Genomic DNA, 11,796 nt, shown 5'->3' on the forward strand with positions numbered 1-11,796 from the left:
TTAATATGAAGCGGGGACAGGTCATGCATATGTATAGGTGTATTGTGAATATGTAACACTTGACTGTATAAACTTGAAACTAACTGCCGACTCGGGCGCGCACGACTTTGGTGGGACTACCCCCCGTGCTGCCCAGTGCTGAATGAACATACCTACTTTACAATCTCACTGATTGTGGAGTCCGTTTCCGCACGTCAGTTTGGCGAGCCAGGCAGGAGACTCTCTGCTCGGCTGCGGGACCGACTGCGGAGCGGACGCCCCTCGGTGCGCCCCGAGCACTTTCCTCGGAGGGGCCTCCGCTGCCAGCCGCTCACCGCGGGAGCAGACAACGACCTCCTGAAGCCGCGGACCAAACGGTATGTGTCACAAAGGGAGCCTGTAAAGGTACAGGCCGGGGCAGCTGGTAAATCGCGCAGAGACGTCTGGTGTGCAGCAGAGTCCCCGTATGGGAGGAGGGTACCCTGTATGGTAAAAAAGGGGGATTTGCTGACCGATAGAGCGGCCACCAGCGATCTTGGGGGTAGATCGAGCAAATCCAGGGTGACCGCTGCATCCCAGTATCGGGAGCCAGGACGGACCTGTCGATGACTGGTATATAAGAGGCAGGAGAAGGGTAAGCGGACCCCCTCGCAATTGCGCTTGGTTTACTTTTGCAGCTGCTGAAAGGTTGTCAACTGGAGCGATGATTGTATGATGTGAATGTTTGGAAGTTTATGTTAAAGATTTTGTGTGGGTGTGTGGAAATGATATGTTGAAATTTATAGGTGTATGTATGTTTGTTAATGTGTGAATGTCTCTACGTCTTAATAGGGGTGATTCCCTGTTTTGTATGTGGGCTTGCAACTGGACTATATAATAGCAATTAGCATCCGGCTTGGGTTTTGTTGAAGTGTAAATCTTGTGGCAGGAGGTGGTACTGTACATCTAACAGATGGAAACCAGACTGCCTTGAGTGTTTTCCCAAATTCCACACTTCTATGATGGGAAACAATCAAGGAGGAGTATTGAGGAAGAGTCCTTTGGGTTGTGTAATTGCCCACTGGAAAGATATTGTTGGGACCGGAGGTACGGAAAGTAAAAAGAACCTTATTAAGTACTGCAATCAATGGTGGCCAATGTATAAGTTAGAAGGTGATGCTAAGTGGCCACTTAATGGGTCAATAGATTATAATACTCTATTACAACTAATGCTGTTTTTAAGGAGAGAAGGAAAATGGGATGAGGTTTCGTATGCAGACATGTTTTTCACCCTCCGAAACCATCTGGAGTGGCAAAGGGACTGTGGAATGGTACCCCCACAGGACCCCATGGTGCTTGCACTTGAGCGAGAGAACAACAAGGAGCTTAGAGGTAAACTGAGGCGGTGTTGTTCGGCATGTAGTATTGGACAAAGATGTACTAAGGCAAATAAAATCCATCAGGTACCAGAACAAGATCTAACAGATTTGTTTAAGCCTCCCCCTTGATCACAGGAACAGGATGCAGACTCGGATAGAACTCCGACCCCCCCAGACAGCCCTGTATCTTCCCGCACTAGGAAGAAAACTACCTCAACAGCTTTACAAGCACCTCTCCGAGAGGCAGTGGGGCCGGATGGGGGGACGATGTTAATCAAAGTACCCTTTTCTACTGCTGACCTAGGGGAATGGAAAAAGGTTGCAAAAGATTATAGGAGTGATCCGATAGGTGTAACTAAACATTTCCAATTTATTGTAAAACAGCATAACCCTGATTGGAAGGATATACAGCTATTATTGGAATATATGACTGAGACAGAGAAACAGCTGATTTTAAAAACAGCAGGGAATCTTGCTGAAGACCATTATAAGATCACAGGAGGGGACATTAAGGAATATTTCCCTCTCCAAGACCCAAAGTGGGATGTTAATAGATCTGCACATATGGAAAGATTGCAGGGGTATCAGGAGTGGATTGCAAAAGGAATGGAGAGAGCAATCCCCAAAACTATAAATTGGTCAGCTTTATATGCAGTCAAAAAGAGTCCTTCCGAGTCTCCATCTGAATTCCTGGATCGACTGAGGGATGTAATGCGCCGCAGCACACCGCTAGATCCTGGGTCAGAGGTAGGAATACAACAATTAGTCTCCCTGGTTTTGGGTCAATCTACAAGGGATATAAGGTGTAAACTTCAGAAATTACGACCTACAGAGAGTAGGAATTTAGAAACATTGTTGGATGAAGCATGGAGAGTATTTAGTAACAGAGAGGAAGGATATAGGCAAGGGCAAAAGAAATTACTGGCTGTTATCCAGGAAGAAAGAGGAAGAGGGCCTAGACGAGACTTGCCCCGACTGGGCAAGGATCAATGCGCTTTGTGTAAGAAATTTGGTCATTGGAAAAAGGAATGCCCAAGGAACAAGGAGGATCAGAGGGCTCAAACAGGAAGAACGGTAGCCCATTTGAAGGGAGATTGACGGGAACCTGGGGAATCTACCCTAGCGGATCCACTGGTTATAATTAAGCTAGGGAAAACACAACAAGAGGTAGAATTTTTGGTAGATACAGGAGCAACATACTCGGTTCTGAATCAAGCTTTGATGCCTCTGGGAGATGATTATGTCATGGTGAAAGGAGCGACTGGCCAAAGTGAAAAGGCATATTTTTGTAAACCTTTAGAATATAAATTAGGAAAACAGTGGGGCATTCATAAATTTTTATATATGCCCAACTCCCCAAAGGCACTTTTGGGAAGGGACTTGTTGGAAAAATTGGGAGCAAAAACTGTATTCAAAAGGGAGAAATTACTCTGGAGGTAAAAGATCAGCAATATGTTCAAATGTTGAGCCTAACCTTAACCAGTCTCCCCCTAGAAGGAAGCATTAACGAGGACACTTTAAACCAAGTGTACCCAGGGGTATGGGCTACTGATGCACCTGGAAGAGCGAAAAGTGCTCCACCTGTTGAAGTTAGGATCAAGGAAGGCCAAAAGCTGGTAAGAATTAAACAATATCCCCTAAAGAAGGAAGACAGAGAAGGAATCCGGCCAGTGATAGAAAAATTTTTGCAATTGGGATTATTAAAAGAATGTGAGTCTGAATTCAATACCCCTATATTACCTGTTCGGGAAGCCCGATGGGTCATATCGGGTGGTCCAAGACTTACGGGCGGTGAATAAGATAACTGAAGATCTTTACCCGGTAGTGGCAAACCCATATACCCTGTTGACTGTATTAACACCTGAATTGACTTGGTTTACTGTTTTAGATTTGAAGGATGCTTTCTTTTGCCTCCCTCTCCATGAGACCAGCCAAAAATTATTTGCATTTGAATGGGAAAACCCCAAAAGTGGTCGAAAGACCCAGCTCACTTGGACGGTGTTGCCACAAGGATTTAAGAATAGTCCTACCATTTTTGGCAATCAGCTTGTGAAAGACTTAGAATCCTGGGAAGCCCCGTCTGAGGAGGGAAAACTGTTGCAGTACGTGGATGATATCCTGATCGCCACCAAAACAGAGAAAGATTGTATAATATGGACAGTGAGTCTGTTAAATTTTCTGGGACTCCAGGGGTACCGGGTATCCAAGAAAAAGGCACAGGTAATGCAACACAAAGTGAATTACTTGGGCTATGAAATTAGTGCGGGACAAAGAACTTTGGGACAGGCCCGTAAAGAGGCAATATGTCAAACTCAGAGACCTCAGACAGTAAAAGAGTTACGGACTTTTCTGGGAATGACAGGGTGGTGCCGATTGTGGATCTATAATTATGGATTGCTTGTTAAACCACTGTATGCGTTGACAGCCACTGAGCAGAAACACCTTGAGTGGAACAAGGAGACTGAACGAGCCTTTGAGCTATTGAAAAAGGCTTTGATGTCGGCCCCGGCCTTAGGACTCCCAGATGTGAGTAAGCCATTCCTTCTTTACTCCCATGAGAAGCAGGGCATTGCCCTGGGAATATTAGCACAAAACCTGGGTCCATATCGACGGGCAGTTGCCTACTTCTCTAAGCAGTTAGACACGACTGCAAAAGGTTGGCCTGGATGCCTGCGGGCGGTTGCGGCTGTGATACTGAACATACAGGAAGCCCGAAAGTTTACTCTGGGCCAGAAAATGACTGTTCTGGTGTCTCACACAGTATCAGCAGTACTGGAAGCAAAAGGTGGACATTGGCTCTCTCCACAAAGATTCCTGAGATATCAAGCTATATTGGTAGAGCAGGATGATGTGGAGATTGTAGTCACTAACATTGTTAACCCAGCTTCTTTTCTCAGCGGGAACACAGGAGAACCAGTACATCATGACTGTTTGGAAACCATCGAAGCAACATACGCCAGTCGCCCAGACCTGAAAGACAGCCCCATGGAAAATGGGGAAACGTGGTTCACAGACGGAAGCAGTTACGTCCTAAATGGTAATCAACATGCGGGATATGCTGTCACCACCAGCCAAGAGGTAATAGAATCAGGGGCTTTGCCCATGAACACTTCCGCACAGATGGCAGAAATAATTGCTCTAACCTGCGCCCTGGAGTTGGCCCAGGGCAAAGTTGTGAACATTTATACAGACTCAAAATATGCCTTTGGAGTTATACACGCACATGGAGCAATTTGGAAGGAGAGAGGACTACTGAGTTCTCAAGGGAAAAATATCAAACACGCAGAAGAAATTCTGAAGTTATTGGAAGCTGTCCAACTCCCTAAGAAAGTAGCAATTATGCATATTAAGGCACACCAGAAAGTGAGCTCAGATTTGGAAAAAGGGAACGAGCTGGCGGACAGAGAGGCAAAACAAGTGGCCAAAACAAAGGTAAAAACAGAAGGGGCTTTAATTCCAGCTAGGCAGATCTCCCTAGAAGGTAAGCCAGAATACACCAAGGAAGATCAGAAGCTCATTACAGATTTAGAAGGGTCATATAATGAGGAAGGGTGGGCTCATACCCCACAAGGAAAGCTAATCGTTCCCTCTTGCTTATTATGGCATTTGATACGGGAGGAACATAGGAAAAGACATTGGGGAACAGAGGCTCTGTATAATCATTTTATAAGAGAAATTGTGGCTAGAAATTTATACACCACGGTGAGACAGGTGACTCAACAGTGTGATCTTTGCCTCCAGACTAATCCTAAGAATACTCCCAAGACGGAAATGGGCCAGATTGGAAAAGGCAATGGGCCTGGACAACAATGGCAAAGTGATTTTACAGAACTTCCAAGAAAAGGGGAGTATCGATATTTATTGGTATTAACTGATACCTTTTCAGGTTGGCCAGAAGCATTCCCAACAAGAACGGCTAAAGCTCGGGAGGTAACTAAAATACTGGTACAAGAGATAATACCACGTTTTGGGGTTCCAGCAACCATATCCTCTGACAGAGGACCACATTTTGTCTCAAAAATAGTACAACAAATTAGCCGCCATTTAGGTATAGATTGGCAGCTTCATACTCCATATCACCCCCAGTCGAGTGGTCAAGTGGAAAAAATGAACCACTTAATCAAACAGCAAATTGTGAAATTAGGACAAGAAGCAAATTTGACATGGCCTCAGTCTCTCCCTTTAGCCCTTCTGCGTATACGAACAAGACCAAGGGTGAGGGAAGGACTGAGCCCCTTTGAAATTCTGTATGGACAACCCTATGGGATACAGAGAGGGGTGTCTGTACAAGCGGGGGATGAAATTATGACTTCTTACATGGTAGCATTAGGTAAGCAACTTAATAAAATCAGGAAGCATGTGGTAGGGACTCGAGGGAGAGGTCTGGATGGACCTGTACATAATATACAACCAGGAGATTATGTGTATATAAAGTCTCTTACAGAAAAAAACTCTGGAGCCGCAGTGGGAAGGACCATTTCAAGTATTACTTACCTCCTTCACCGCGATTAGGATCAAGGAACGGAGCGCCTGGATCCATCACACTAGGGTGAAGAAGGCACCCAAAGGACAATGGACTTCACAAGAAAAGGGACCTTTGAAGCTCAAATTTGTAAGACATTGATTGTCATGCTCCTGAGTTGGACCTTGCCCAAGGGGCAGGCTTGGGATCGAAATACTTATTTAAATATGACAGAGAGTATCTCAAAAGTACTAAATTTATCAGATTGTTGGGTATGTAATCCCCTTCCTCAGGGGAACATGGAACTCCCCTTTCTAGGAGTCCCAACCACAAATTGGACATCTCTTATTAAAGATGGGCCAGACAGGAATGGATTATGCCTTTATGGAAAGGGAAATACCCAGCAGGGACCCAGCTTTGATCTGGAGGTACCTGACCCTAAAGAGGTCTTAATTACTGGCCGTTGCTTAAATATTACTGATAATATTTGGGGAGACATGGATAATTGTAGCCTTGCAGAAAATCTGGGAACTTTTGCTAAAGGAAAATTAGAACGTCTTGGACTGAACTTAACTATCAGTTTCTATTATATCCAGAAACCAAAGAAGGGGCCAGAAAAGAAGGGGCAAGAACAAGACAGAAGGGAGACACATCTCGGTCCAAGATGCAACACAGGGCCCGGATACTGGTGGCTCTGTGGGGATGGCAGGGTCAGAAAGAGTTTACCCCAGAACTGGAAGGGACACTGTGTTTGGGGGTACCTTGCACCTCAGATCAGTATATTCGAGGGAGCTTTGCCTCCCCGAGGGTTTTTGAGAACACCTTGGCTCCGTGTAAAACGGACTGAAAACCCACTAATTATTCGAGGGTACTAGGTACCATAGTTTTGTCCGATGGCTAATCCCCTCTTTAGGGGTAAGCGAGTTGGAGAAAGCTATCGTGAATATATCTGCTACATTAGAGGTTATAGAAAAAGCTACAATTGATGCAATTCAAGGGCTGCAACTGGAAATACAATCCCTAAGTAAAGTAGTACTCCAAAATAGAATGGGATTGGACATGCTTTTAGCAAAAGAAGGGGGCTTATGTGTAGTTATAAACCAAACCTGCTGTACCTATATCAGTCAAAACCAACGAATTGAAACAGATCTTGAAGAGATATGGGAAAAGACTAGAATACTACATGAAGCGTCCCAAGATGACACTTCTTGGGACTTGACAGACATATTAGAAAAATTAGCCTCCTGGTTGCCAGATTTGACATGGTTGAAGCAATTGTTTGTCACTATAATAATCATTATTCTCTTGTCTGTGGTTCTTGGCATAGTGGTTCGATGTGGCTTTTTGTGCTGTAGAAGTACAGGAGTCTCTTACAGTGAATGGAAAAAGAATCAGTTACGACGAAAACTCGAGACCAACAAATACTTTGAGAAGATGCTAGATAGGGAAACAATGTATTAGAAGTACTAGGATTAGATATAGTAAAAGAATTTACTATTTTCTAGAAAAGGGGGGACTGAGACAAGGGGAGTCAAAAGAATCTCAGTAGACATAATAAAGGGGGATGAAAGATGATGTTTAGCGCTTACATTGTTGAAATTAGCTGACATAGAGACAGTCCTTGATAAGAAGAGCTGGTCCTAAGAACCAGCCAATAAGGTAAAGACAGTTCCTGATAAGAAGCAGGAGCTGGCCCCAAGAGCCAGCTAAGACTGGTCTTGCGGCTTGGGTGAATACCAAGAAATCACTGAGCCTGCGCAAGAAGAAAGGTTACTAGCGGTGACGAAGAGGAGTCATCTATCTTCATCTCTGCGACCACCAGACGACCACCATAAAGAGGCACTGCGCAAGCGCAGTTGAGAGGAGACTATGGAAATGACCTCTCGGAGCTAATTTTAATATGAAGCGGGGACAGGTCATGCATATGTATAGGCGTATTGTGAATATGTAACACTTGACTGTATAAACTTGAAACTAACTGCCGAGTCGGGCGCGCACGACTTTGGTGGGACTACCCCCCGTGCTGCCCAGCACTGAATAAACATACCTACTTTACAATCTCACTGATTGTGGAGTCCGTTTCCGCATGTCAATGACAAAGCCAGAGGTTACTGGGGGCCAGGAGTGTTTCTGAGTGACGGAGCGGCAGGTGATCAGTCAATAACATCCTGAGTAGCCTACTGGGCTGGGGGTGTGGACCCCAAGGAGAGAGGAGAATCTGTTACTATCCGGGTAAAGGGACTTTCAGAGTTAACAGAGGGAGTGCAAAAAGCTGCCTGTGTTCAGGCCATGTATGATAGAGGGCAGCAAGGGATACCGATGACTGCACTGGTGGATCCCCGCCACCTTAGACCCCTTATTAGAGATATACATCTAGTCCCTCAGAAAAAGAATCCTGGGGGGGGTCATTGAGTGCAACCAGCAGAACCCCTAGAGGCCACCCGTGCACGTGATGACTTGGGCAGAAGTACTGCACAGCATAGTAGTTCACGGGCACGAGATGGGATGGGCAGAGCCGAGCGGTGGCATGGAGGGCAGCAGGAAGGTCTGGCCAGTGTCATGGTTTAACCCCAGCCAGCAACTAAGCACCACGCAGCTGCTCGCTCACTTCCCCCCCACCCAGTGGGATGGAGGAGAAAACTGGGAAAAGAAGTAAAACTCATGGGTTGAGATAAGGACAGTTTAATAGAACAGAAAAGAGGAAACTGTGGGAGCAGCTCTGAACACCTGGCATCTGTTTTCAAGAGTGAACGTTAGAATTTGTTGTGCTGCATGTTTGCCAAGCCTTTGAAGAACTAGTTTTACAAGGTCAGGGCGGAGGATTGCCTGGTGTGTGCCTGGGAAGATGTGGCTGAAGACAGTCACGGGTATGTGTGTGGAAAGTGTTTATCTTTAACTGTTCTGAGGACTGGCAAACATCCCAGCTGAGCCAGATATGTGCTCCTGTTTTAGTAATATTGGCTGCATGCCCTTAGTTCTTTCCAGATCCTTGTGGAAGCATATAAAAGTCTGATCCTTTTGTGAAATAAACGGAACCTTGTACAGATAGCTTGAGTGGTTAATCCAGTCACCGCAGACACTAATAACGATAATGATAACATTAATAAAATGACAATAGTAATAATGAAAGGATTGGAATATACAAGTGATGCATAATGCAATTGCTCACCTCCCGCTGATCGACGCCCAGTTAGTCCCCGAGCGGCGATCCCCCCGCCCCCACTCTCCCCGGTTTATATACTAGATGTGATGTCACATGGTATGGAATACCACTTTGGGTCAGCTGTCCTGGCTGTGTCCCCTCCCAACTTCTTGTGTCCCTCCAGCTTTCTTGCTGGCTGAGCATCAGAAGCTGAAAAAACCTTGACTTAATCTAAATACTACTTAGCAACAACTGAAAACATCAGCGTTATCAACATTCTTCTCATACCTAACTCAAAAACATAGCACTGTACCAGCTACTAGGAAGACAATTAACTCTATCCCAGCTGAAACGAGGACAGCCAGCCAGTTGTAAACCCCGCCCTGAGCGGTCTCGATCTCGTGTGCGGTCGGATCAGAACTACAGTCCCGGAAGGAACGATCTCTGGTGGAAGGCACTGGCACTGGGGGCACCCCGAGCCATGCTGCAGGGGGAGTCCACTGATGACATCTGGGAGTGGAATTCCTGGTGGGGAAAGCTAGAGACCAAAGGGAAGTGCCAGCAACCCTGCCCCCTTGGGAAGAGAGACTGAACCCTTTCACAGCACTGCGAGAGGAACTGGAAGTGCTAAAAAACTAGAAGCTGCGGTTTGGGGTTCAGGCCACCCAATCAACATGGTGAATACCTGCCAATGGTCTGCTGATAAAGAGCCTTATATACACATTCCCCCACTATTGCCCACAATGCTTTAGCCAAGCTGCTTGATGCTGTGGAAGTACCATCAGGTGTTCACACATATCAATATATAGATGATATCCTAGTCGGTGGGGATAACAAGGAACAGGTAGGGCAAGCTGCCCTCCATTGGTATTGTTCCTATGACCTTAGCAAAACCCAGAGGCTTGTATGCCTGGGAAGCCTTAGATGAGAGCGGAAAGACTCACCGCATCAGTGCCCGGGTGGATAATCCCAGACTTCTAACCCTGTGACCCGGTTTAAGACCGAGGCCTAGTTTGTGCTTTCTTGCAGGACCATGAAGGAACGAGCCATTCCAGTCCTTTTTCTGGCAGTGATGATGGTGGCAGGCGTGGATGGTGAAGATCTGGATGACAATGTCATGACAAAAATGATGGACATCAATATATCGCGAGCCCTTGAGCTCACATGGGAGCAATGTAACAATTATAGTTGGAGGTTCAGATTGGATGAAGTTGGAGGTTATACTCATGTTGTTTATAGTTGGTCACCAGGTGCAGTAAATGCTAGTTCAGTATGAAACACCAGATGTGACTATATCCTCCAACTAACCCATGGGATCACGGTGTGGAGTTGGAATGGTACTACACTATGCCCTGAAATTCCATGGGGACGACTGTGGATGGTACCCAAGGGAACACCAATAGAGCATTCTAGAACTGAGTTTACAACTATCAACCTTAGCCAATGTTACATCTGACAGTTTGGGACTCTTGAACAATCAGTTATAACATACCAGTAAAATGACTATCAAAAATTGGGCCGTATTGGATTAGATGCTACTGAAAGAGAAGGGTGTATGTGAAGTTTTGAACTTGTTGCTGGATGACTGCTGTGTTCACTCCAAATGTGTCAATGTAGCTTCAAGATAAAATCAACAAAAGAAAGTGGCAAGAGACCCAGAGGCAATTGCTTCTGCACCAGGGACTAATGGGCTGGGAAAAGTTTTGATATGTTTGGATTTTCTTTGACGGGGTGGATGATCAGCCTTCTCTAATCTTTAATAATGCTTGTAGTTGTGATAACTGTAATCTGTATTGCAATAAGTTCTATCAAACGCATAGTAGTGAAGTCTGTACTAACAGTATAGTCCCTTAAAACCTGTTCGTGTGCTGGATATTCCTGTGTCGGATATTCCTGTGTCAGATATTCCACTTTAATTGTAGACCAGAATGGAATGATGACCCACAATGAGCATCAAATTCACCAGACTGCACTCCCTTTTAACTTTGGAGGCAAGAGGTGACTGTACCACCACTCTAAGGAAACCAGTTGAATCGTGACTGTGGTCATGGGGTGGATTGTGTGGCAGTATACTCCCCCCAGCAGGAAACAAAACTTCTCCAGGCAGGGAGAAGAGAAAAAGAAACCCCAAACCCTAGAGGCTGCAGACTGAAAGTTGAACAGACCAATCAAGACATGCCAGGTACACTGAGGTGACTTTCTTGGCTATCATGGTTTCAGCCCAGCTGGTAACAAAGGACCACGCAGCCGCTCGCTCACTCCTCCCGCCCCCCTCTGGTGGGATGGGGAGGAGAATCAGAAAGGAGAAAAGAAAAAAAGAAACAGAACCTCAAGGCTTGAGATAAGGACAATTTACTGGGACAACACAAAAAGAGAAGTTACAAAAACAACAACAATAATGGTACTAATAAAAGAATATACAAAGCGAGTGATGCACAGTGCAACTGCTCACCACCCAGAACCCGACGCTCCGCCACTTCCCCCACCAAACGCCGAGAGAGCACCCCCAGCCCGCTCCCCATTTATATACTGAGCATGATGGCACATGGTATGGAATAGCTCCTTGGCTAGTTCAGGTCAGCTGTCCTGGCTGTGCCCCCCCCCTCCCAGGTTCCTGTGGAAATTAACTCTATCCCAGCTGAACCCAGGACATTATCCACCCCTTATTCTATACCATCCACATCATGCCCAGGTCCCACATTTTCCAATTAATCACCACCACTTTCCTTGTCTTATATACATATATGTATATGGACACTTACACACACACACACAAATAGCATTCCCTTAGTCTGTGGGCCATCCCTCTGTGTCCATCAGTTTTATTTAGTCCATGACTTTGGGGCTCCATCTGT

General features: G+C 45.7%; 1 protein-coding gene across 1 annotated transcript; it reads left to right on the plus strand.

Annotated features, from left to right (window-relative positions):
• The first annotated feature begins 6,098 nt into the window (after positions 1 to 6,098).
• Positions 6,099 to 10,943, plus strand: LOC121232748 (endogenous retrovirus group V member 2 Env polyprotein-like). Its single transcript, XM_041121150.1, is given in 4 exon segments — positions 6,099 to 6,662; positions 6,664 to 7,235; positions 9,971 to 10,116; positions 10,864 to 10,943. Coding segments are annotated over 4 exon segments (1,362 nt in total).
• Positions 10,944 to 11,796: the final 853 nt, after the last annotated feature.

The sequence above is a fragment of the Aquila chrysaetos genome, chromosome W, assembly GCF_900496995.4.
Source record: "Aquila chrysaetos chrysaetos chromosome W, bAquChr1.4, whole genome shotgun sequence".
Taxonomy (NCBI): Eukaryota; Metazoa; Chordata; class Aves; order Accipitriformes; family Accipitridae; genus Aquila; species Aquila chrysaetos.